Source organism: Scyliorhinus torazame, chromosome 13 (assembly GCF_047496885.1).
Source record: "Scyliorhinus torazame isolate Kashiwa2021f chromosome 13, sScyTor2.1, whole genome shotgun sequence".
In the NCBI taxonomy this organism is placed as follows: domain Eukaryota; kingdom Metazoa; phylum Chordata; class Chondrichthyes; order Carcharhiniformes; family Scyliorhinidae; genus Scyliorhinus; species Scyliorhinus torazame.
This window is the reverse complement of record NC_092719.1, coordinates 86814512-86842002: the sequence shown is the minus strand read 5'-3', so window position 1 is coordinate 86842002 and position 27491 is coordinate 86814512. Positions and strand designations below refer to the sequence as shown.

The following is a 27491-nucleotide window of genomic DNA, read 5'->3' as shown; positions in this document are numbered from 1 at the left end:
ACTAAAAAAGTAATAAGGGGAGAGAAGGTGCAATATGAGTGCAAGTTAGCTAGTAATTTAAAGAAGATAGGAAGAGTTTCTTTCAATATGTAGAAGGTAAAAGAGAGGCAAGAATAGACATTGGACCATTGGAAAACGTGGCTGGAGAAGTAATAATAGGAAACAAAGAAATGCAGACGAGCTGAATAGTTACTTTACATCAGTCTTCACGGTGGAAGACACCAGTGTGGGATGCCAGATTTCCAGGAGAAACAGGGGACAGAGGTGAGTACAGTGGCCATCACTAAGGAGAAAGTTCTGGGGAAACTGAAAGGTCTGAAGGTGGATAAGTCACCTGGACTGGATGGACTACACCCCAGGATCCTAAAAGAGATAGCTGAGGAAATTGTGGAGGCATTGGTGGTGATCTTTCAGGAATCACTGGAGGCAGGAAGGGTCCCAGAGAACTGGAAAGTGGCTAATGTAACATCACTGTTTAAGAAGGGAGGTAGGCAGAAGACGGGAAATTATAGGCCGGTTAGCCTGACTTCGGTCATTGGTAAGATTTTAGAGCCTGTTATTAAAGATGAGATCACAAAGTACTTGGAAGTGCATGGTAAAATAGGACTGAGTCAGCACGGCTTTGTCAAACGAAGGTCATATCTGACAAATCTGTTAGAGTTCTTTGAGGAGGTAACAAGGAAGTTAGACAAAGGAGAACTAATGGACGTGATTTATTTGGATTTCCAGAAGGCCTTTGACAAGGTGCCGCATAGGAGACTGTTAAATAAGTTAAGAGCCCATGGTGTTAAGGGTAAGATCCTAGCATGGATAGAGGATTGGCTGACTGGCAGAAGGCAGAGAGTGGGGAAAAAGGGGTCTTTTTCAAGATGGCAGCCGGTGACTAGTGGTGTGCCTTAGGGGTTTGTGCTGGGACAACAACTTTTCACAATATACATTAATGATCTGCAAGTAGGAACTGAAGGCAGTGTTGCTAAGTTTGTAGATGATACAAAGATCTGCAGAGGGACCGGTCATATTGAGGAAGCAAGAGGGTTGCAGAAAGATTTGGACAAGCTAGGAGAGTGGGCAGTGAAGTGGCAAATGAAATACAATGGATTGGATTGGATTTGTTTATTGTCACGTGTACCGAGGTACAGGGAAAAGTATTTTTCTGCGAGCAGCTCAACAGATCATTAAGTCCATGAGAAGAAAAGGGAATAAAAGGAAATACGTAATAGGGCAACACAACATATACAATGTAACTACATAAGCACTGGCATCGGATGAAGCATACAGGGTGTAGTGTTAATGAAGTCAGTCCATAAGAGGGTCATTTAGGAGTCTGGTGACAGTAGGGAAGAAGCTGTTTTTGAGTCTGTTCGTGCGTGTTCTCAGATTTCTGTATGTCCTGCCCGATGGAAGAAGTTGGAAGAGTGAGTAAGCCGGGTGGGAGGGATCTTTAATTATACTGCCCGCTTTCCACAGGCAGCGGGAGGTGTAGATGGAGTCAATGGATGGGAGGCAGGTTCGTGTGATGGACTGGGCGGTGTTCACGATTCTCTGAAGTTTCTTGCGGTCCTGGGCCGAGCAGTTGCCATACCAGGCTGTGATGCAACCCGATAGGATGCTTTCTATGGTGCATCTGTAAACGTTGGTGAGAGTCAATGTGGACATGCCGAATTTGCTTAGTTTCCTGAGGAAGTATAGGCGCTGTTGTGCTTTCTTGGTGGTAGCGTCGACGTGGGTGGACCAGGACAGATTTTTTGAGATGTGCACCCCTAGGAATTTGAAACTGCTAACCATCTCCACCTCGGCTCCATTGATGCTGACAGGGATGTGTACAGTACTTTGCTTCCTAAAGTCAATTACCAGCTCTTTAGTTTTGCTGGCATTGAGGGAGAGATTGTTGTCGCTACACCACTCCACTAGGTTCTCTATCTCCCTCCTGTATTCGGATTCATCGTTATTCGAGATCCGGCCCACTATGGTCGTATCGTCAGCAAACTTGTAGATGGAGTTGGAACCAAGTTTTGCTACGCAGTCGTGTGTGTACAGGGAGTAGAGTAGGGGGCTAAGTACGCAGCCTTGCGGGGTGCCGGTGTTGAGGACTATTGTGGAGGAGGTGTTGTTGTTCATTCTTACTGATTGTGGTCTGTTGGTCAGGAAATCGAGGATCCAGTTGCAGAGTGGGGAGCCAAGTCCTAGGTTTTGGAGCTTTGATACGAGCTTGGCTGGGATTATGGTGTTGAACGCAGAGCTGTAGTCAATAAATAGGAGTCTAATGTAGGAGTCCTTGTTTACACTCCTAATGTAGGAGTGCCTGGTTCTTCTTTGGTACCGGTATGATGGTGGTCTTCTTGGAGCAGGTGGGGACCTCGGAGTGGAGTAGGGACAGGTTAAAGATGTCCGTGAATACCTCTGCCAGCTGGTCCGCGCAGGCTCTGAGTGCACGACCAGGGATCCCGTCTGGGCCTGTCGCCTACCGAGGGTTCACTTTCAGGAAGGCCAATCTGACTTTGGAAGCTGTGATGGTGGGTATGGGTGAATTATGGGCTGCTGGGGCACTCGCCAGCGGATTGTTGGTTACCTGCTCGAACCGAGCATAGAATGCATTGAGTTCATCGGGGAGGGGTGCGCAGCTGCCAGAGATTCTGTTCGGCTTCGCTTTGCAGCCCGTTATGTTGTTTAGTCCTTGCCACAACCGCCGAGAGTCTGTCTGTGACTCTAGCTTGGTTTGATATTCTCTCTTGGCATCTCGGATGGCTTTGCGGAGGTTGTACCTGGATTTCTTGTATAGGTCAGGGTCGTCTGCCTTGAACGCCTCAGATCTGTCCTTCAGTAGGGAGTCAATCTCGCGATTGAGCCATGGTTTCCGGTTGGGGAACGCACGTACTGCTTTCTTTGGCACGCAGCCGTCCACACATTTGCTGATGAAGTCTGTGACGGTGGTGGCATACTCATTTAAGTTGGTCGCTGATTCAATGTGGAAAAGTGTGAGGTTATGCACTTTGGAAGGAGGAATTTAGGCATAGACTATTTTCTAAATGGGAAAATGCTTTGGAAATCAAAAGCACAGAGGGACTTGGGAGTCCTTGTTCACTATTCTCTTACGGTTAATGTGCAGGTTCAGTCGGCAGTTAAGAAGACAAATGCAATGTTAGCATTCATGTCAAGAGGGCTAGAATACAAGACCAAGGATGCTCTTCTGAGGCTGGATAAGGCTCTGGTCAGACCCCATTTGGAGTATTGTGAGCAGTTTTGGGCCACGCATCTGAGGAAGGATGTGCTGCCCTTGGAAAGGGTCCACAGGAGGTTCTCAAGAATAATCCCTGGAATGAAGAACTTATCGTATGAAGAATGGTTGAGGACTCTGGGGCTGTACTCATTGGAGTGTAGAAGGGTGAGGGGGGGATCTTATTGGAACTTACAGGATACTGCGAGGCCTGGATAGAGTGGACGTGGAGAGGATGTTTCCACTTATAATAAAAACTAGAACCAGGGGACATCATCTCAGACTAATGGGACGATCCTTTAAAACAGAGATGAGGAGGGATTTCTTCAGCCAGGCAGTGGTGAATCTGTAGAACTCTTTGAAGCAGAAGGTTGTGGAGGCCAATTCACTGAGTGTCTTTAAGACAGAGTTAGATAGGTTCTTGATGAATAAGGGGATTGGGGGTTATGGGGAGGGGCAGGAGAATGGGGATGAGAAAATATCAGTCATGATTGAATGGTGGAGCAGACTCATGGGCCGAGTGGCGTAATTCTGCTCCTATGTCTTATGGTCCTATGTCCTGGCCCCCTTCAAGGAGACACTGGAAAAGACGAAGCATAGAACATAGAACATTACAATGCAGTACAGGCCCTTCGACCCTCGATGTTGCGCCGACCTGTGAAACCACTCTAAAGCCCATCTACACTATTCCCTTATCGTCCATATGTCTATCCAATGACCATTTGAATGCCCTTAGTGTTGGCGAGTCCACTACTGTTGCAGGCAGGGCATTCCATGCCCTTACTACTCTCTGTGTAAAGAACCTACCTCTGACATCTGTCCTATATCTATCTCCCCTCAATTTCAAGCTATGTCCCCTCATCCAAGGAAAAAGGATCTCACTGTTCACCCTATCCAATCCTCTGATCATCTTGTATACCTCAATTAAGTCACCTCTTAATCTTCTTCTCTCTAACGAAAACAGCCTCAAGTACCTCAGCCTTTCCTCATAAGATCTTCCCTCCATACCAGGCAACATTCTGGTAAATCTCCTCTGCACCCTTTCCAATGCTTCACATCCTTCCTATAATGCGGCGACCTGAATTGCACGCAATACTCCAAATGCGGCCGCACCAGAGTTTTGTACAGCTGCAACATGACCTCATGGCTCCGAAACTCAATCCCTCTGCCAAGAAAAGCTAACACACCGTACGCCTTCTTAACAACCCTCTCAACCTGGGTGGCAACTTTCAAGGATCTATGTACATGGACACCGAGATCTCTCTGCTCATCCACACTGCCAAGAATCTTACCATTCGCCCAGTACTCTGTCTTCCTGAATTTCCTTCCAAAATGAATCACCTCACACGTTTCTGTATTAAACTCCATTTGCCACCTCTCAGCCCAGCGCTGCAGCTTTTCTATGTCCCTCTGTAACTTGTAACATCATTCCGCACTGTCCACAACTCCACCGACTTTAGTGTCATCTGCAGATGTACTCACCCATCCTTCTACGCCCTCCTCCAGGTCATTTATAAAAATGACAAACAGCAGTGGCCCCAAAACAGATCCTTGTGGTACACCACTAGTAACGGGACTCCAGTCTGAACATTTCCCATCAACCACCACCCTTTGTCTTCTTCCAGCTAGCCAAGTTCTGATCCAAACTGCTAAATCACCCTGAATCCCATGCCTCCGTATTTTCTGCAGTAGCCTACCGTGGGGAACCTTATCAAACGCTTTACTGAAATCCATATACACCACATCAACTGCTTTACCCCCATCCACCTGTTTGGTCACCTTCTCAAAGAACTCAATAAGGTTTGTGAGGCACGACCTATCCTTCACAAAACCGTGTTGACTATCTCTCATCAAATTATTCCTTTCCAGATGATTGTACATCCTATCTCTTATAAACCTTTCCAAGATTTTGCCCACAACAGAAGTAAGGCTCACTGGTCTATAGTTACCAGGGTTGTCTCTACTCCCCTTCTTGAACAAGGGGACAACATTTGCTATCCTCCAGTCTTCTGGCACTATTCCTGTAGACAAAGATGACTTAAAGATCAAAGCCAAAGGCTCAGCAATCTCCTCCCCAGCTTCCCAGAGAATCCTAGGATGAATCCCATCCGGCCCAGGGGACTTATCTATTTTCACACTTTCCAGAATTGCTAACACCACCTCCTCCAGCAGCGGCTGGAGGTGCAAGAAGCAACTGTGCGGGAGCTCAGAAAGGCAGTCAAATCGCCTCATTGGAGGTGGAGGTGGCGAGGTTGGTAACATCCCAGAGAATGCTCAGGTGGAAGGTGGCGGGCCAAGAGAACCAGTCACACCGCCAGAACCTCCACATTGTTGGTATGCCAGAAGGCATCGAGGGCAGAAATCCCACGGAGTACGTGTCTCAGATGCTGGGCAAGCTGGTCGAGGGGGAAAACTTCCCCAAGCCCCCAGAAGTAGACCGGGCTCACAGGTCACTCTGGCTGAGGCAAAAAAACAGGGGAACAACCAAGGGACGTCATTGCCAAGCTCCACCGGTTCCAAGATAGAGACCGGATCCTGAACTGGGCAAGACACGCATGGTCTTGCAAGTGGGAAGAACACACGATCCACGTGTATCAAGACAATGGGGCAGACCTGGCAAACGCCAGGCTGAATTTAATGCAGGCAAGACGGCCCTATATAAATGTAAGGTACGGTTCGGGAGGCAGTACCCAGCCAAGGTGTGGGTAACTTTCCAGGGAAAGGAACACACCAGCGAGCAGGCTAGCACAGGGAAGTATGGGGAGAGGCTGGGCGGCACAACTCCCAATGGGGAGGGAGTGCCTGGCAGGAGGGGAGGTAAAACTCTAGACAGGGGGGAGAATGGGGAGGGGGGGGGGGAATAGGGAGTGAGGGGGCACCAGGAGGGGGGATCTCAGGGGTACAGTGATGAGGAACAAGGGGGTAGACAGGCACGAGGGGGTTTAGGATGTAGTTGAGTGTGGGAGAGAAGAAGGGCAGAATGCTGGTTACGACAGGTTGCACATGGTGATCGGTTGCACATGGCGACAGGTTGCACATAGAACATAGAACATACAGTGCATAAGGAGGCCATGTGGCCCATCGAGTCTGCACCGACCCACTCAAGCCTTCACTTCCACCCTATTTCTGTCACCCAATAACCCCTCCTAACCTTTTTGGTCGCTAAGGGCAATTTATCATGGCCAATCCACCTAACCCGCACATCTCTGGACTGTGGGAGGAAACCGGAGCACCCGGAGGAAACCCACGCAGACACGGGGAGAACGTGCAGACTCCACATAGACAGTGAGCCAGCGGGGAATCGAACCTGGGACCCTGGCGCTGTGAAGCCACTGTGCTATCCACTTGTGCTACCATGCTGACCACATGGCAATAGGTTGCACATGGCGACAGGTTGCACATGGCGATAGGTTGCACATGGAAATAGAAACATGAAACAGGCCAGGATTTAGCAAGTTCTTTACACGCTCCACATTCTGGGAGGCACTTAAGGCAGTGATAAGGCGGTGAGGGGTGGGGTGGGGGGGGGGGGGGGGGGGAGTTTATTGCGTTCAGGGCGCTCAAAGACAGGAAGCAGAGGGCTGCAAGGATGGCCCTGACTGTGGAACTACTGGCGGAGAGGAAAAAGCCACAAATGGACTTTGACCTGTTCTCCACTGGAAAAGCCATGTACCAGACCCGTGAGACACGGAGAACTTTCTATGAGCATGGAGACATGACCTGCTGCCTGCTGGTTCAGCAGCAAACTAGTCTCGGCACCAGATGAGAGTAACGATGCCTTCGCGACCTTCTACCGAGAGCTGTACACCTCTAAGCCCCCAGAAAGGGTTGCGAAGATTAATCAGTTCCTCGATGATATGGACATGCAGGTCATGGGGGAGGACAGGAGCTGGGGCCTGGAAGCACCATTAGCACTGAGAGAAGTCATGGAGGCATTAACTCCATGCAGGTGGGGAAGGAACTGGGCCCAGACAGATTTCCGGTGTACTTCTACAAAATATTTGCATCAGCACTGGCCCCACCTGCGGGAGATGTTCGTTGACTCGCTATCAAGGAAAAGCCTGCTGCCAATATTGGCACAGGCCTCAATATCATTGATCTCTAAAAAAGACAAAGACCTGATGGCGTGTGGGTCATACAAACCCATCTCGTTCATTAATACTGATGCCAAGGTCCTGGCGAAGGCCCTGACGAGGTGGCTGGAGTGATGCATGCCAGAGGCAGTCGCAGTGAAGTGGAGCCAATTAACAGTGATCATCAGGACTTCCGGAGGGGGCCGTTGAGTGAGCAGTCGCACATTTGGCAGCTCCCGCTCATGGTGGTCTTTCTGTAGCTTTTATGTCGGATTGTTGCAGGAATTTTGTAAAGTAAAGGTGCAGAAGCAGGAACAGAAGGAGGGGAACCCCAGTTTAGGGAGCTGCGGCCCGTATAATATCAGAAAAGGAGGAATCAGAAGTTGGTGGCAAGTGAGGACCAGATGTCGAGTGTGGCAATGGCGGATGCGCAGGGTCCGGCCCCGACAGCTCAGTGGTCGACGGACCAGTTGGTGATCTTCCTAAATGAGAAGTTCATTCAACAACGCAAGTGTGCAGAGGACCTGGCCCGGGCGGTGGTCTTGATCAGGGCGGTGGTTGACCACGTGGAGGCCAGACTGACGACCCAGGGACAGGCGATCCAGAGGCTCGAGGAGCTGGCGGGGGAGCAGGAGGAGCAGTCCACCTCGATGGCAGCAGAGATAGGGATGCTGCAAGACCAGAAGAAGCGACTGGTGGAGAAAGTGGAGAACCTGGAGAACTGTTCTCGGAGGCAGAATATTTGGATCATGGGTCTGCCGGAGGGAAAAGAAGGATCGGATGTGGGGAAGATGTTGGAGAAGCTGCTGAGAGCAGGTGCGTACAAAAGCCGCTGGAGGTGGACCTGGCCCACAGGGCATTCATGCATAAGCCCCAGGGGGGTGAGCCCCCGAGGGCGATGGTGGTACGATTGCATCGATTCCTGGACAAGGAACGCATTATGAGGTGAGCCAGGCAGGGAGCAGAACTCGCAAAGAGGAGGGCGAGTTTTAACAAGGTCAAGTCGGCCCTGTATGAAAAGGGAATAAAGTTTGAACTGTTGTACCCGGCCCGCCTGTGGGTGACCTTTGAGGGTTGGGAACTGTACTTTGGCTCGGGTGAGGACGCGGCGGACTCCATGAAAGATAATAAACTGATGAGTGAAGGAAGACCTTGAACCTTGATTGTGGGGAACTGAGCCATATTTTGAAAAACTTGTAACTTTTGACTTGCGACTGACTTTGGAGGTTCAGTATATATTTGTTCCGTTTTTCATTCGGTTCTGTTTGGGATTAGGTTAACAGATAGTACTTTGTTAAGGGAGGAGGGTTGGGCCTCTGTGCTCGGACCTTGGAAGCGACTGTTTGTTTGTTTTTGCTTCTTGCCAATGTTTTGATTGTTTGCATGAAGAGCGGGGTGGAGGGGTAAGATGCTAGGCGCCAGGGGCATGGACTGCCAGGCTAGCTGGGAGGGCTAATTCACGGAAGCAAAGTAGGGAATGAGCTGGAAGGCGGTGGGGGATTGGAGGGTGAGGGGGTGTGGGGAGGGGGGTAGACTACTGACAGGGAGGGGACTTTTAAGATGGTGGAGGAGGAGAGTTGATGGCGGCAGCTGCCTGGGGGTGGGCCAGATTAGGTGCGGGACTGGGCCAAGGACTGGCCGAGGAGAGGTTATGGCTGATCGGCAGGGGAGGGGGTGGGGTGCCCCCCGACTAGGCTGGTCACGTGGAACGTTCACGGGCTAAATGGGCCGGTCAAAAGGACTCGTGTGTTCGCACACTTGAGATTACTGAAGGCGGACGTGACCATGTTGCAGGAGACACACTTGAAGCTGGGGGATCAGGTTAGGTTGAGGAAGGGAGGGTCGGACATTAGGGATTGGACTTTAAAACGAGGGGGGTGGCAATCCTGGTCAATAAAAGGGTGGCATTTGAGGTGGCGAGTGTAATGATATGTAGACTGACAGGTAACTAAGGGGTTAATCAGAACACCCGGCTGTGGCACAACCACTAGAAGGCACTACACAACTCATTATAAAACCAGACACACAATAGGCCTTCCCTCTCACTCCTGGCAGGGACTGTAGGATTAGCACCAGAATAATTTAGATCTCAGGCTGGGTCACCACATGTGGCATAGATCCCAGTTGTACAGTTAGTCATTATCACTGAGTTACTAGAGTTACATCAGCAGAATGTCGAACTCATTTATATAGTTGTTGTTACTGAATAAATCCTTTCAACTTACTTCAAGGACTGGAGTGTCTTTCAACGTCGTCGATGGTCAGTAGCAACTTGTGTTAATCAAACAGCATAACATAACAGGGAGGATAGAGGCGGACGCGAGGCGTAGATTCATCATGGTTAGTGGTAAGTTGGAGGGAATGGCCGTGGTATTGGTGAATATATATGGCCCAAACTGGGATGATGTTGAGTTCGTTAGGAGGGTGCTTGGGAAGATCACGGACCTGGATTCACATCGACTGATTATGGGGGGAGACTTTAACACGGTCTTGGATCCGAGACTGGACCGGCCAAGTCCCAGGTCCGGAAAGGTGTCAGCTATGGCAAAAGAGCTACGGGGGTTTATGGAGCACATGGGACGGGTTGACCCATGGATATTTGGGACACCAAGGAGTAAGGAGTTCTGATTCTACTCCCATGTGCATAAGGTGTACTCCCGGATAGATTTCTTTGTGCAGGACAAAACGCTGCTGGCTGAGGTGGTGGATACTGAATATTCAGCAAATGTGGTGTCAGACCACGCCCCACACTGGTTAGACCTGCACATGAGCAAAGGAAAGGTCCACTGGCTGCAAGGCCCTGCGGCCGCAATAGAGGTTATATGTAGGGCTGCTAGCGGAGGACGAGGTGTGAGAGCGGGTGAGGGAGGCCATTCGAGGGTGCTTTTGACAAGGTCCCACACAAAAGGTTGCTGCATAAGATAAAGGTGCATGGCGTTAAGGGTAAAGTAGTAGCATGGATAGAGGATTGGTTAATTAATAGAAAGCAAAGAGTGGGCATTAATGGGTGTTTCTCTGGTTGGTAATCAGTAGCTAGTGGTGTCCCTCAGGGTTGGGCCCACAATTGTTCACAATTTACATAGATGATTTGGAGTTGGGGACCAAGTGCAATGTGTCCAAGTTTGCAGATGACACTAAGATGAGTGGTAAAGCAAAAAGTACAAAGGATACCGGAAGTCTGCAGAGAGATTTGGATAGGTTAAATGAATGGGCTAGGGTCTGGCAGATGGAATACAATGTTGACAAATATGAGGTTATCCATTTTGGTAGGCATAATAGCAAATGGGATTATTATTTAAATGATAAAATATTAAAACATGTTGCTGTGCAGAGAGACCTGGGTGTGCTAGTGCATGAGTCGAAAAAAGTTGGTTTACAGGTGCAACAGGTGATTAAGAAGGCAAATGGAGTTTTGTCCTTCTTTGCTAGAGGGATGGAGTTTAAGACTAGGGAGGTTATGCTGCAATTGTATAAGGTGTTAGTGAGGCCACACCTGGAGTATTGTGTTCAGTTTTGGTCTCCTTACTTGAGAAAGGACGTACTGGCACTGGAGGATGTGCAGAGGAGATTCACTAGGTTAATCCCAGAGCAGAAGGGGTTGGATTACGAGGAGAGGTTGAGTAGACTGGGACTGTACTCATTGGAATTTAGAAGGATGCGCGGGGGGGGGGGGGGGATCTTATAGAAACATATAAAATTATGAAGGGAATAGATAGGATAGATGCGGGCAGGTTGTTTCCACTGGCGGGTGAAAGCAGAACTAGGGGGCATAGCCTCGAAATAAGAGGAAGTAGATTTAGGCCTGAGTTTAGGAGGAACCTCTTCACCCAAAGGGTTCCTAATCTATGGAATTCCTTGCTCATTGAGATAGGATAGATGCGGGCAGGTTGTTTCCACTGGCGGGTGAAAGCAGAACTAGGGGGCATAGCCTCAAAATAAGAGGAAGTAGATTTAGGACTGAGTTTAGGAGGAACTTCTTCACCCAAAGGGTTGTGAATCTATGGAATTCCTTGCCCATTGAAGCAGTTGAGGCTCCTTCATTAAATGTTTTTAAGATAAAGATAGATAGTTTTTTGAAGAATAAAGGGATCAAGGGTTATGGTGTCCGGGCCGGAAAGTGGAGCTGAGTTCACAAAAGATCAGCCATGATCTCATTGAATGGCGGAGGGTCCAGGTGGCTTACTCCTGCTCCTAGTTCTTATACATTAGGATCAATGACACAGGTGAGATCTTGGCAGGGGTGGTGTGGGAGGCACTGAAGGCAATTATCAGGGGGGAGCTTATTTCAATTCGGGCCCATAAGGAGAAGGTTGAATGGGCGGAGTTGGGCAGGCTGGTAGGCAAACTTTTACAGGTGGACAGGAGGTGTGCAGGGTCTCCGGATGAGGGGCTTCTGAAGGAGCAGCAGAGACTGCAAATGGAATTTGGGCTCCTGTCCACAGGTAAGGTGGAGCGGAAGCTGAGGAGGGTGAAGGGGGCGGTGTATAAATAAGGGGAAAAAGCCAGCAGGATGTTGGCACATCAGCTGAGGAAGCAGGAGGCGGCGAGAGAAATTGGGAAAGTAAAGGATACAGGGGGGGAAGGTGGTTGTGGTTCCGGGTGAATGATGCGTTTCGGGAATTTTATAGTAGACTGTACAAATCGGAACCCCCAGCCGGGGAGGAGGGCATGAAGCGATTCTTGGGGGGGCTGGAGTTCCCGAGGATAGGTGAGGAGTTGGTGGAAGGCTTTGGAGACCCAATCGGACTTGGGGAGATTATAATAATAATAATAATAATAATCACTTATTGTCACAAGTAGGCTTCAATTAAGTTACTGTGAAAAGCCCCTAGTCGCCACATTCTGGCGCCTGTTTGGGGAGGCCGGTACGGGAATTGAACCCACGCTGCTGGACTTGTTCTGCATTACAAGCCAGCTGTTTAGCCCACTGTGTTAAACCAGCTGGACAGATTGGTGGCGATGCAATCGGGCAAGACTCCAGGACCTGATGGATACCTGGTCGAGTTCGACAAAAAGTTTTCCAGGCTGCTGGGCCCGCTCCTGATAAAGGCTTTTAATAAGTCCAAGGAGCTGTGAGTGCTCCCCCCAACGTTATCGCAGGCATCAATTCCCCTTATTCTGAAGCGGGATAAGGATCCAGAGAACTGTGGATCATATAGGACGATCTCCCTTTTAAATGTAGGTACGAAATTGCTGGTAAAAATCTTGGCCATGCACATAGAGGATTGTGTCCCGGAGGTGATAGGGGAGGACCAGACGGGGTTTGTGAAGGGCCATCACCTGACGTCCAACATTAGACGGCTCTTAAATGTGATAATGATGCCAGCGGAGGGGCGGGAGGTTGAGGTGGTGGTAGCCATGGATGCAGAAAAGGCCTTTGATCGGGTAGGGTGGAAGTATCCGTGGGATATCCTGGGAAGGTTTGGGTTCGGGCAGGGATTTGTTGACTGGGTCCGGCTGTTATATCAGGCACCGGTGGCGAATGTAAGGACCAACTGGGTCCGGTCAGAATATTTTAGTTTGTGTAGGGGGATAAGACAGGGGTGTCCACTCTCCCCACTACTGTTTGCCCTGGCCATAGAGCCCTTGGCAAAAGCGCTTAGGTCATCGAACATCGAGCGGGGGATAGTGAGGAGGGGGGGGGGGGGGGGGGGGGTGGAGCACAGGGTTTCACTCTACACGGACTTGCTCCTTTACATAACAGACCCGTTGGGGGGATGGCTGGGATCATGGAGATATTGGAGGAATTTGGTCGGTTCTTGAGCTACAAATTAAACATGGGTAAGAGTGAGGTGTTCGCGATTCAGGCACAGGGGCAGGAGAGGAGACTGAGGGAGTTGCCGTTTAAAGTGGTGGGAAGGAGTTTTAGGTACCTGGGGATTCAGGTGGCAAGGGACTGGGGTCAGCTCCATAAGTTAAATTTGGGCAGTGCGGTTGAGCAAATGAAAGGGGATTTCCGCAAGTGGGACATGCTCCCTCTGTCATTGGTGGGGAGGGTACAGACTGTGAAGATGACAGTCCTCCCGAGATTGCTATTTGTGTTTCAATGTCTTCCAATCTTTATCCCCAAGGCATTTTTCAGGAAGATGAACGTGGTGATCTTGGGTTTTGTATGAGCTGGTAAGGCCCCGAGGGTGAGGAAGGTCCTTTTGGAACGGGGGCGTGGGATGGAGGGCTTGGCCCTTCTGAATTTTATTAATTATTACTGGGCGGCGAATATATCAATGGTTAGGAAGTGGATAGTGGGGGAGGGATTGGTGTGGGACCGAGTGGAGGTGACATCTTGTAAGGGCACGAGTTTGGAAGCTTTGTTAATAGCCCCTCTGCCATTCCCGCCGGCTGAGTACTCCACAAGCCCAGTGGTAGTGGCAGCCCTGAGGGTGTGGGGGCAATGGAGGCAGCACATGAGACTGGAGGGGGTGGGGGGGGGAGGGGCGTCGGTGTGGTCACCGATCTGTGACAACCACCGTTTTGTTCCGGGAAGGCAGGACGGGGCCTTTAGGAGGTAGCAGTGGGCAATGATTGAGAGATTTGGTGATCTCTTTATTGAAAGGGTTTTAGAGCCTAGAGAGATTAGAGGAGGAGTTTGAGTTACCGGATGAGAACGGATTTCGGTACCTGCAGGTACGGGACTTTGTACGGAGGCAGGTTCCAAGCTTCTCTCGCTTCCCTCTCAGGAGACTGCAGGATATGGTGATGTTAAAAACAGGGGTTGGGGAGGGGAGGGTTTCAGAAATATATAAGGAATTGATGGAGTGGGAAGGGGTCCCAATCGGGTAGGTGAAGAGGAAGTAGAAGGAAGAGTTGGGAGGGGAGTTGGAAGTCGCACTATGGGAAAAGGCCGTGAGGAGAGTCAATTTATCCTCGTCGTGTGCCAGGCTTAACCTGATCCAGTTCAAGGTGGTCCACAGAGCTCATATGACTGTGGCCCTGATGAATAGGTTTTTTGAGGAGGTGGAGGACAGGTGTGGGTGGTGTGGGGGAAGCCCGGCGAATCACGTACACATGTTTTGGGCATGTCCGAAGCTGAGGGGATTCTGGCAGGGATTTGCGGACCTCATGTCAGAGGTCCTGGAAGGGAGGGTTACTCCGAGTCCAGAGATGGCAATATTTGGAGTGTTGGAGGATCCGGGGGCCCAGGAGGGGAGAGGCTGACGTTTTTGCCTTTGCCTCCCTGGTGGCCCTGAGATGGATTTTGCTGGGATGGAGGGACTCGAAGCCCCCAAAGTCAGATGTGTGGGTCAGTGACATGGCAGGGTTCCTCAGGCTGGAGAAGATTAAGTTTGCCTGAAGAGGTTCAATTCAGGGGTTTGCTCGGAGGTGGCAGCTATTCATCGACAGAAAGGGAGGGGGGGGAAGGGAGGCATGGTATTGTAGAATAAGGATAGGGAATCTATATACTGGCAATCAGGAGGTAGGGCGGTGTGGGGGGGGGGGGGGGGGGGGGGGGGAGAGAGTTGGGTATGTTATTATGGTGTTGTTGCGTGTGTCGGTCTGCTCTGCTGTTTAGAATGTTTAAATGTTAAAATTATAAATGCTTCAATAAAATGTTTTCTAAAAAAAAACAGGGATCAAACAGGCACCTGCTGAATGTGATCATGAGCCCCTCCGGGGAGAGAACACCGGAGGTGAACATCTCCTTAGATGAGAAGGGATTTGCTCACTCCACTCATTTCCAGCCCTCCACGGTTCAAGCTATCGAACTGTAACTGCGGAAGTCTGTAACCTGCTTTGGTTGGTTGGTGATAGATCACATTCACTGGTGTTGACAACCTGCTCTCTTTTCCTTCAAGCAGTTTTTTGTAAGTGGCAATTTCAATGTCTAAGGCAAGTTTAGTGTCCAGAAAAGTCCTTCGACAGGGTCGAATGGGGGTACTGCTTAGGAGACAGAATGGAGACCCTGGAGGAGCTAACGGACAAAGTTCCAGCTCCTGAAAGGCAACAAACTAAGACATAACTCCACAAGGAAACGCTGCCACAAAACGTGGAGGCTGTTCACCTACTTCTTTCAGGACCTGTTTGTAACCAGCGGCCAGTAAAGTGGGGACAGGGAGAGGGGGGATCCAGTACAGGCCACAAAGTGAAATGAAATGAAAATCGCTTATTGTCACAAGTAGGCTTCAAATGAAGTTACTGTGAAAAGCCCCTAGTCGCCACTTTCCGGCGCCTGTTCGGGGAGGCTGTTACGGGAATTGAACCGTGCTGCTGACCTGCCTTGGTCTGCTTTCAAAGCCAGCGATTTAGCCATGTGCTAAACCAGCCCCTTAAAGTAAGGAAGAGAAAGAAGGAGGGGAATAGCAGGAATGGAGGGGGTAGGAAGGGAGGAAGGGGTAATAAAAGCACCAAAGGGAAATGCAGGGCAGGTAGAAGAGAAGCGAGCCGCAAGAGACACAGGGCAACAAAAGAAAGAGTGCATCCATAACTATATAAAAGCTCCTTCTCAGGGAAGCACAGCCAGCAACCGGCCCCACACATACCGCGGACCACGGTCTGGCCCAGCAAGTGCTCAGTAGCATTTTCTTAGTAAATTACTTTTTTCTGTATCTTGCTTGATTACCTTACAACCATAGTTAGAACACCCTGTATGACAAACTAGACTAGAAGGGCTTGAGGTTCATAAGGAGGAGGTGTTAACAATTCTGGAAAGGGTGAAAATAGATAAGTCCCCTGGACCAGATGTGATTTATCATAGGATTCTCTGGGAAGCAAGGGAGGAGATTGCTGAGCCTTTGGCTTTGATCTTTGAGTCATCTTTGTCAACAGGAATAGTGCCAGAAGACTGGAGGATAGCAAATGTTGTCCCCTTGTTCAAGAAGGGGAGTAGAGACAACCCCGGTAACTACAGACCAGTGAGCCTTACTTCTGTTGTGGGCAAAATCAATGAAAGGTTTATAAGAGATAGGATGTATTATCATCTGGAAAGGAATAATTTGATTAGAGATAGTCAACATGGTTTCGTGAGTCGTGCCTCAAAAACCTTATTGAGTTCTTTGAGAAGGTGACCAAACAGGTGGATGAGGGTAAAGCAGTTGATGTGGTGTATATGGATTTCAGTAAAGCATTTGATAAGGTTCCCCACGGTAGGCTACTGCAGAAAATACGGAAGCGTGGGATTCAGGGGGATTTAGCAGTTTGGATCAGAAATTGGCTAGCTGACTTCCGGGTGCGGCGATGACCAGCTAAGTCGCACGTTTCGGCAGCTCCCGGTGGAACGGACTTTTGGGCTCTTAATAAGAGCCCCAACGGCAATTTTAACGGCTAGAAGCACTGTGCGGTAAACCAGAAGGGAATCCCCCCTGGAAACGGATGGAAAAAGGAGAGGGAAGTGGCCAGATTGCAGTGGATCCTTTGGAGCAGGGGCAAGGAAGGCAAGCAAGAACCAAGATGGCGACGGAAGGTGGCAGTTTAACATGGGGCCCTGAACAACAAGAGTTTTTGAAATGTTGCGTGGTAGAACTTAAAAAGGAAATGAAGAAGGAGCTGTTGGCCCCGATATTACAGGCGATTGAAGGGCTAAAGGATGAGCAAAAGACCCAGGAGCGGGAGCTTCGGGTCGTGAAGGCAAAGGCTGCCGAGAACGAGGACGATATACAGGGCCTGGTGGTGAAGACGGAGATGCATGAGGCACACCATAAACGATGTGTGGAAAGACTGGAGGTGCTGGAGAATAACGCGAGGAGGAATAATTTAAGGATTCTTGGTCGGTATGTGAGCACGATGCTGCACTCGTTAATGGGAGCGGAGGCCCCGGCGGGTCCGCTGGAGGTGGAGGGAGCATACCGAGTGATGGCGCGTGGACCGAGAGTAGGAGAAATTCCTAGAGCCATAGTGGTGAGATTCCTCCGTTTTAAGGACAAAGAGATGGTCCTTAGATGGGCAAAGAAAACTCGGAGCAGTAGGTGGGAGAACGCGGTGATCCGCATATATCAAGACTGGAGTGCGGAGGTGGCAAGAAGGAGGGCGAGCTTTAATCGGGCCAAGGCGGTGCTTCACAAAAAGAAGATAAAATTTGGAATGCTGCAACCGGCAAGACTGTGGGTCACATATCAAGGGAGGCACCACTACTTTGAGACGGCGGATGAGGCGTGGACTTTTATTGTGGAAGAAAAACTGGAATAAGCGGGTTATTAAAAAAGAACGTTTGAAACAAAGTGGTGGGGCGAGTATGGGGGGCGAAGAGGGGGGGAAAAAGGGGGGGAAGATGAGTTTTATGTTATTAATCCTGCGATGCGGTAACTTTTCTCTCTTCCACAGGTGGTGGTGGAGGGAGGAAGGGAGGTGGAGAAGATGGGGCGTTGGCCATGGGGGGCAGGGCCAAAAAGGAAGCGCGGGCTTTGTTCCCGCGCTATGATAATCATGGCGGGAATAGGGAAGCAGGAAGGAGGGGGCGTCGCACGGTGCAAGCCGAGGTCACGGGGGGAAGCCGAGGTCGGCCAGAGTTTGCTGACTGGGAGCAACATGGGGGGTGTAACTACGCTAGTGGGGGATCTAGCGGGGGGGGTTGGGAGGGGGGAGCTACTGCGTTGCTGCTGCTGGGGAGAGGGGGGAGCCGGAATGGGGTGGGGTGGCCGGGGGGGCACCGCCTGGGGGGGACACAGCTGCGTGGGAACCGGGTGAGGAGCTGGAAAAAGGGGATGGCTAATCGACAAGGGGGGGGGGGTAAAAAGCCCCCCAACCCGGTTGATCACGTGGAATGTGAGAGGGCTGAACGGGCCGATAAAGAGGGCACGAGTACTCGCACACCTTAAGAAACTTAAGGCAGACGTGGTTATGTTACAAGAGACGCACTTGAAACTTATAGACCAGGTTAGACTACGCAAAGGATGGGTGGGGCAGGTGTTTCATTCGGGGCTAGATGCGAAAAACAGGGGGGTGGCTATACTAGTGGGGAAGCGGGTTATGTTTGAGGCAAAGACCATAGTGGCGGATAGCGGGGGCAGATACGTGATGGTGAGTGGCAAATTACAGGGGGAGGCGGTGGTCTTGGTAAACGTATATGCCCCGAACAGGGATGATGCCGATTTTATGAGGCGCATGCTAGGACACATCCCGGACCTAGAGGTGGGAAAGTTGGTAATGGGGGGAGATTTTAATACGGTGCTGGAGCCAGGGCTGGACAGGTCGAGATCCAGGACTGGAAGGAGGCCGGCTGCAGCCAAGGTGCTTAAAGATTTTATGGAGCAGATGGGAGGAGTAGACCCGTGGAGATTTAGTAGACCTAGGAGTAAGGAGTTTTCGTTTTTCTCCTATGTCCACAAAGTTTATTCGCGAATAGACTTTTTTGTTTTGGGAAGGGCGTTGATCCCGAAGGTGAGGGGGACGGAGTATGCGGCTATAGCCATTTCGGATCACGCTCCACATTGGGTAGACTTGGAGATGGGGGAGGAAACAGAAGGGCGTCCACCCTGGAGAATGGACATGGGACTAATGGCAGATGAAGGGGTGTGTCTAAGGGTGAGGGGGTGCATTGAAAAATACTTGGAACTCAATGATAACGGGGAGGTCCAGGTGGGAGTGGTCTGGGAGGCGCTGAAGGCAGTGGTTAGAGGGGAGCTGATATCAATAAGGGCACATAAAGGAAAGCAGGAGAGTAGGGAACGGGAGCAGTTGCTGCAAGAACTTCTGAGAGTGGACAGGCAATATGCGGAGGCACCGGAGGAGGGACTGTACAGGGAAAGGCAAAGGTTATACGTAGAATTTGACTTGCTGACAACGGGTACTGCAGAAGCACAGTGGAGGAAGGCACAGGGTGTACAGTATGAGTATGGGGAGAAGGCGAGCAGGTTGCTGGCCCATCAATTGAGGAAAGGGGGAGCAGCGAGGGAAATAGGGGGAGTGAGGGATGAGGAAGGAGAGATAGAGCGGGGAGCGGAGAGAGTGAATGGAGTGTTCAAGGCATTCTATAAAAGATTATACGAAGCTCGGCCCCCGGATGGGAAGGAGAGAATGATGTGCTTCCTGGACCGGCTGGAATTTCCTAAGGTAGAGGAGCAGGAGAGGGTGGGACTGGGAGCACAGATCGAGATAGAGGAAGTAGTGAAAGGAATTAGGAGTATGCAGGCGGGGAAGGCTCCGGGACCGGATGGATTTCCAGTCGAATTTTATAGGAAATATGTGGACTTGCTTGCCCCGATACTGATGAGAACCTTTAATGAGGCGAAGGAAAGGGGACAGCTGCCCCCGACTATGTCGGAGGCAACGATATCGCTTCTCCTAAAGAAGGAAAAAGACCCGCTGCAATGCGGGTCCTATAGACCTATTTCCCTCCTAAATGTAGACGCTAAGATTCTGGCCAAGGTAATGGCAATGAGGATAGAGGATTGTGTCCCGGGGGTAGTCCATGAGGACCAAACTGGGTTTGTGAAGGGGAGACAGCTGAATACGAATATACGGAGGCTGCTAGGGGTAATGATGATGCCCCCACCAGAGGGGGAAGCGGAGATAATGGTGGCAATGGATGGCGAGAAAGCATTTGATAGAGTGGAGTGGGATTATTTGTGGGAGGTGCTGAGGAGATTTGGCTTTGGAGATGAGTATATTAGATGGGTACAGCTGCTGTATAGGGCCCCGAGCGTGGTCACGAATGGACGGGGGTCTGCGTATTTTCGGCTCCATAGAGGGACGAGGCAAGGATGTCCTCTGTCTCCATTATTGTTTGCACTGGCGATTGAGCCCCTGGCAATAGCATTGAGGGGTTCCAGGAAGTGGAGGGGAGTACTCAGGGGAGGAGAGGAACACCGGGTATCTCTTTACGCAGACGATTTATTGGTGTATGTGGCAGACCCGGCGGAGAGGATGCCAGAGATAATGCGGATACTTGGGGAGTTTGGAGAATTTTCAGGATATAAGCTGAACATGGGGAAAAGTGAGCTGTTTGTGGTGCATCCAGGGGAGCAGAGCAGAGAAATAGAGGACTTACCGTTGAGGAAGGTAACAAGGGACTTTCGCTACTTGGGGATCCAGATAGCCAAGAATTGGGGTACATTGCATAGGTTAAACTTAACGCGGTTGGTGGAACAGATGGAGGAGGACTTCAAGAGATGGGACATGGTATCCCTGTCATTGGCAGGGAGGGTACAAGCGGTTAAAATGGTGGTCCTCCCGAGATTCCTCTTTGTGTTTCAGTGCCTCCCGGTGGTGATCACGAAGGCTTTTTTCAAAAGGATTGAGAAGAGTATCATGAGTTTTGTGTGGGCCGGGAAGACCCCGAGAGTGAGGAAGGGATTTTTGCAGCATAGTAGGGATAGGGGGGGGCTGGCGCTACCGAGCCTGAGTGAGTACGACTGGGCCGCCAACATCTCAATGGTATGTAAGTGGATGGGAGAAGAGGAGGGAGCGGCGTGGAAGAGATTGGAGAAGGCGTCCTGTAGGGGGACTTGCCTACAAACCATGGTGACGGCGCCGTTGCCGTTCTCACCGAAGAAATACACCACAAGCCCGGTGGTGGTGGCTACTCTGAAAATTTGGGGGCAATGGAGACGGCATAGGGGAAAGACGGGAGCCTCGGTGTGGTCCCCGATAAGAAATAATCATAGGTTTGCTCCGGGGAGAATGGATGGGGGATTTGGAACATGGCAAAGAGCAGGAGTAACACAATTGAGAGATCTGTTTGTAGATGGGACGTTTGCAAGTCTGGGAGCGCTGATCGAAAAATATGGGTTGCCCCAAGGGAATGCGTTCCGGTATATGCAACTGAGGGCTTTTACGAGGCAACAGGTGAGGGAATTCCCGCAGCTCCCGACGCAGGAGGTGCAGGACAGAGTGATCTCAAAGACATGGGTGGGGGACGGTAAGGTGTCAGACATATATAGGGAGATGAGAGACGAGGGGGAGATTATGGTAGATGAGCTGAAAGGGAAATGGGAAGAAGAGCTGGGGGAGGAGATTGAGGAGGGGCTGTGGGCTGATGCCCTAAGTAGGGTAAACTCATCGTCCTCGTGTGCCAGGCTAAGCCTGATACAATTTAAGGTGTTACACAGGGCGCATATGACTGGAACACGGCTTAGCAAATTTTTTGGAGTAGAGGATAGGTGTGCGAGATGCTCGAAAAGCCCAGCGAATCACACCCACATGTTCTGGTCATGTCCGGCACTACAGGGGTTTTGGGTGGGGGTGACAAAGGTGCTTTCGAAGGTAGTGGGGGTCCGGGTCAAACCAAGCTGGGGGTTGGCTATATTTGGGGTTGCAGGAGAGCCGGGAGTGCAGGAGGCGAGAGAGGCTGATGTTTTGGCCTTTGCGTCCCTAGTAGCCCGGCGCAGGATACTGTTAATGTGGAAGGAAGCCAAGCCCCCGGGTGTGGAGACCTGGATAAATGACATGGCAGGGTTTATAAAGCTGGAACGGATTAAGTTCGTCCTAAGGGGATCGGCTCAAGGGTTCACCAGGCGGTGGCAACCGTTCGTCGAATACCTCACAGAAAGATAGAGGGAATGGAAAAGAAGAAGACAGCAGCAGCACAGCCCGGGGGGGGGAGGGGGGGGGGGGGCGGTGGAAAGGTGGGGGGAGGAACCAGAGGGATTCTCAGGGATGTTAATATCTAAGTATAATATGTATAGGTTGTTGTTATAGATAATTGTATATTGGACTGTTAAAACATATTTTTGGAGAATATTTATCTGGGACAAGGCAGTTGCCATTTAGTTTTGTTTTTGTTTTTGTTTATATATTATTTATTTCTTGTTTATAAAACTGGCCATTGTTATTTATATTGTTATATTACTGTGTAAAGGATACACAATGTACTGTGATGGTTGGCCAAAAATCTTCAATAAAATATTTAAAAAAAAAAGAAATTGGCTAGCTGGAAGAAGACAAAGGGTGGTGGTTGATGGGAAGTGTGCAGACTGGAGTCCAGTTACTAGTGGTGTACCACAAGGATCTGTTTTGGGGCCACTGCTGTTTGTCAATTTTATAAATGATCTGGAGGAGGGCGTAGAAGGATGGGTGAGTAAATGTGCAGATGACACTAAAGTCGGTGGAGTTGTGGACAGTGTGGAAGGATGTTACAAGTTACAGAGGGACATAGATAAGCTGCAGCACTGGGCTGAGAGGTGGCAAATGGAGTTTAATGCAGTAAAGTGTGAGGTGATTCATTTTGGAAGGAATAACAGGAAGACAGAGTATTGGGCTAATGGTAAGATTCTTGGCAGTGTGGATGAGCAGAGAGATCTCGGTGTCCATGTACATAAATCCCTGAAAGTTGCCACTCAGATTGAGAGGGTTGTTAAGAAGGCATACGGTGTGTTAGCTTTTATTGGTAGAGGGATTGAGTTTCGGAGCCATGAGGTCATGTTGCAGCTGTACAAAACTCTGGTGCGGCCGCATTTGGAGTATTGTGTGCAATTCTGGTCGCCGCATTATAGGAAGGATGTGGAAGCATTGGAAAGGGTGCAGAGGAGATTTACCAGAATGTTGCCTGGTATGGAGGGAAGATCTTATGAAGAAAGGCTGAGGGACCTGAGGCTGTTTTCGTTAGAGAAAAGGAGGTTAAGAGGTGACTTAATTGAGGCATACAAGATGATCAGAGGATTGGATAGGGTGGACAGTGAGAGCCTTTTTCCTCGGATGGTGATGTCTAGCACGAGGGGACATAGCTTTAAATTGAGGGGAGATAGATATAAGACAGATGTCAGAGGTAGGTTCTTTATACAGAGAGTAGTAAGGGTGTGGAATGCCCTGCCTGCAACAGTAGTGGACTCGCCAACATGAAGGGTATTCAAATGGTCATTAGATAGACATATGGACGATAAGGGAATAGTGTAGATGGGCTTTAGAGTGGTTTCACAGGTCGGCGCAACATCGGGGGCCGAAGGGCCTGTACTGCACTGTAATGTTCTCTGTTCTATGTTCTATGTTCCACGTATCAAGAAGATACAGCCGATGTAAAACAGCCAAACTACAGTTGCTGTAAACTTTTGCAGATAACATGATTTAAATTTGTCTTGTTGTGTAACATATGATATGAAATGCCCAAACTCCAAGAAAAACATTTTTAAAAAATTATCTACACCCCAGGGAGACTCCAGCAATCAAAACAATATCCCATTAGCCATAGTTAGAATCAATAATTAATTCCCCTTTCATGACTTCTTAATTACAGCTTTAGTAGACACACTGGCTAGGTATTTAAACCCAGGCTTTTTAATAACATTACTGCCACAAATATAAAATATAATATCTAACAATTTCTTACATTCATCATATAACACACCTAGTCCTGTTTACCTATTACTCCTGTGCTCTCTCGCCCACAGTTGCTCCCAGTCAAGCAACATCTTGATTTTAAAATATTATCATACCTGTTTTCAAATCCTAAGATGACCTCACACCTCCCTATCTCTATAATCTCCTCCAACCCCACAATCATGCAAGATATCCACAATCATCTTCTTTTGGTCCCTTGAGAATTCCTGATCTTAATTTCTCTGCCATTGGTGTCCTTACCTTCAGCCAAGGTACCGAAGCTGCGGAATTCCCTCCCTCCACCCCGCCACCTCACATTGCTTCTTCAAAACATTGCTTAAACCCAGCTCTCTGATCAAGCTATTGGTCATTGGATATAATATCTGATGTGGACCATATCATATTTTGCTTTATCAAGTTCCTGTGAAGAGCCTGAGCTGAAGACTTCATATAAATGTAAATTGTTGTACACATCTGTTCACCATATGATTCTCATCCTACTTAAGGAAGCCATTGCAAATACAAATACACATTTTTTTTCATTTTGTTTCCAAATGTTTACAAAACAATTCATTAAAAAGCCACACAAAATTTATAGGAATCAAAAAAGTTGTCAAATGTTGGCAATTTATTGGCAGTAAACATCAGAATGCAAGAGCATCTCATGAAATATGTCTGTGAAATTAAGGTAGAGCTTTGTGTAGATGTCAGTGTGCCCGCATTGTTTTCCCTCAACAAAATCCTGGGATGTGCTCCTGATTATCTCAATTTGGTGTGCCAATTTGAAAACTGCCTTTTATGCCAACAAGAAGCAACTTCTAGTTTGTTATGCACTGTAGGGCAATGTATAACTTGATGGGTGGTGGTACTTACTGAGCTATTTTCGCAGATAAAACTCCAGCCTGCAAACAACCCCAAATACCAGCTTGATCCAGCAAGACTTCGCTGTAATCTTTAGAATGTTCCAATGAAATGTTGCTGCTTTCAGAGTTTTTCCAGTTATTTATAAAGTCAGTCATATTAAATAATGCATCAATTGCATGGCACCAACATCGAAAAGCTGCTCTGTAAAATAAAGCAAACTGAAATTGGCATAAACATTTGGGTTCGCAACCCTGTAACATTTAGCAGGAGTTGACAATATAGTCAATTTTTCTGGAGATTAGTGGTGTTGGTGACTCTGCTTGAGCAATGTCCTTATGTAGCCAATTCACCTTATCTGGGTGCTGTTGGTATCTTTGCTATTCAGAAACATGGCTTCATTGGTGGTTGGAGGATAACAGCATCAGCATCAACAATAATTGCTTGGAAACATTATGGGCGTGATCTACCGGCCTCGTTACGCTCTCACTTAAGCGGAACAAGGTCGGTGAATAGCAGAAGGGACCAAAAACAAGATCCGCGCCAGGCGGCAAACGGTTTGAGATGCAACCAGCCTGCTCCTGTAGGAGAAACCAAGATCTCGCCGTAGTGAGGCGAGAAACCAATTATCACCATTTAAGCCCCATTTCCATTGAATTAACGAGAGCCACCCATTATCCAATGGCCTCCCGTCATTCAGCGGCCTCCCCAGCAAGTGCTCAAGTTGGCACCGATTAGTACTCCTTTTTAAAAACTTGACCTGGTGAAAGGGCGTCTTTGGGGAGCTGAGGAGGTGGGTAGTCATCCTTGCTCGCAGACAAAGAGCCCGGGTGTGCTGAGCTTCCTGCCCGTGCTCGGCAGGGGGTGGGGGACACTTGGCTGGGAGTGGGCCACCATGGGAGGGTGGGGGGCGCTTGGGAGGACAACCAGGGGGCAACCGCTCGCAGGACCACTGGATCGTGTGTGCCCGTTCCTGGTGCAAACCTTGTCCCTGCCCATCTGCCCTACCGACTGCTGAAGGCCTTGGCTGTGCAGCTGAAGGCTATTGCTAATAGGGAATTGGCAATCGTGGTCAAGTGAGGACTTCACAGATGCCATGTGGATTCCCATGAGTGGACACGTCATGTAGCATGTGGGGGTCATTGCCTAGCATCCCAATCAGACCTTGATGCCTGGACAGTGTGCAGGAGGGAACACCACGGATGCAGCAGCTAACATCCGAACACCCAGAGGATGGGACACAGTATCGGCGGACATGTCCACAACTGGAGGGTAGGTGAGTGCCACGGGGAGGGGACCAGCGTCCGGTCCAGTTGAAGTTGTGAGCGGGTGTTCAGGGTACAGGGCCTGTGGGCCGGTGAGGGGGGCCCTCTGCGGCCGGGTATGCCTGGGCAGGGGGTTCCAGGTAGGGGCGAGGTTGGGGGGGGGGGGGAAATCAATGATTTGTTTGTCAGTCTAACACCCTCTCCCCATGCCTTACAGATATTGAACGCTATGGCGGGTATATTGCTTGCAGAGGTTGCCCTAGTGGTGCTGGTGCTACGCGATGCAGTCAAATACCGGAGAAGGCGACAGCAGCATCGTCTGCAGATGCTCGAGGCAACGGCCCATGTGCCAGATCCTGCCCCACATCCTGAGGGCCCAGCCGCCCATTAGGCTAGGGAGGGACACAGAGGGAGATGGCCCAGTGTGTACAGGTGCTGGTGGACCTTTGAACAAATGACAGACAGCTTGTGCCGCAGGAGGCCCCGCCTCAACAAGAGATTGTGCTGCACCTGTGCCATATCCTCATGGACGTAGCGCCACGTGAAGGAGGAGGACACCCGCTCCCGGTGACCGTCAAGGTCACCGCAGTCCTGAAACGTTGTGCCTTGGGATCATTCCAGGGCTCGAGCAGGGACCTGTGTGGCATCTTGTAGGCCACAGCCCACAGGTGCATCCGGCAGGTCACGAATGCTCTGTATTCCCTGGTGGAAAACAAACATAGTGTTTGATATGGATCAAGCCCAGCAAGATGCCTGGGCAGCAGGTTTCTCTGCCATCGCCGGGATGCTCCAGGTCCAGGGGGTAGTAGATGCAACGCACGTTGCCCTGCGCTCAATCAAAAGGGGTGCCACTCCTTCAACATACAGCTCGTGTGCAACCCCCAAATGAAGATAATGTACATGTGTGCCCGCCTCCCGGGGAGCGTCCAAGGCAGCTACATCCTGGGGTAGTCGGTCATCCCTGCCTCTTGGAGGAGCACCCCAAGATGGGTGGCTGGTTCTTGGGGGATAAAGGATATCTGCTGAGGCCCTGGCTCATGACGCCAATACGGAGGCCGGAGACAGAAGCAAAATCCTGGTACAACGTGGGCCATGTGGCCACACGGGCTGTCATTGAGCAGTGCGTTGGGCTCCTCAAGATGCGGTTCCGATGCCTTGACCGCTCTGAGGTGTCCTCCAGTACACCCCCTGGAGGTTGCCCGCTTTGTTGTGGTCTGCTGTGTCCTCCACAACCTTGCACAGCAGTGGGGAAACGAGCTGGAGGTTGGTGATGAGGAATATGTGGCCAATGAGGACGAGGCATAGGCCGAGTAGGAAAGGAATAGGAACGAGGATGATGAGGAGGCTCTGGACCAGCAGGGGCTGGAGGTCGAGACCGGGGTGGAACCTGAGGCGCAGCCATAGGCTGCAGGACAGGCGGCAGCAATGAGCCCGGGGCCGTAGTCTGACCCCTGCCTGTCTGCTGAGTGTTCGCTCACACCCATCACTTGCACGTGGCGATGCATTGTGAAAGAAAGTGACAGATGCTTCCTACTGGCTGTGCACAATGGTGTTTATGATTCAAAACAGGTCACCACTCTCAAAGAACAAAGAACAAAGAAAAGTACAGCACAGGAACAGGCCCTACGGCCCTCCAAACCCATGCTGCCCGACTAAACTACAATCTTCTACACTTCCTGGGTCCGTATCCCTCTATTCCCATCCTATTCATGTATTTGTCAAGATGCCCCTTAAATTTCACTATCGTCCCTGCTTCCATCACCTCCTCCGGCAGCGAGTTCCAGTCACCCACTACCCTCTGTGTAAAAAACTTGCCTCGTACAACTCCTCTAAACCTTGCCCCTCGCACCTTAAACCTATGCCCCCTAGTAATTGACCCCTCTACCCTGGGGAAAA

General features: G+C 50.0%; 1 protein-coding gene across 2 annotated transcripts in view; it reads right to left on the bottom strand.

The window, feature by feature from the left end:
- The window catches only part of LOC140388177 (cilia- and flagella-associated protein 54-like), a 948449-nt gene that overhangs the window by 400222 nt on the left and 520736 nt on the right, over nucleotides 1–27491 (bottom strand). For both annotated transcript variants that reach the window (XM_072471937.1, XM_072471938.1), the window contains one exon: nucleotides 24343–24534. In XM_072471937.1, coding sequence (XP_072328038.1) covers nucleotides 24343–24534 — 192 coding nt within the window. The remainder of the gene's footprint in view (nucleotides 1–24342; nucleotides 24535–27491) is intronic.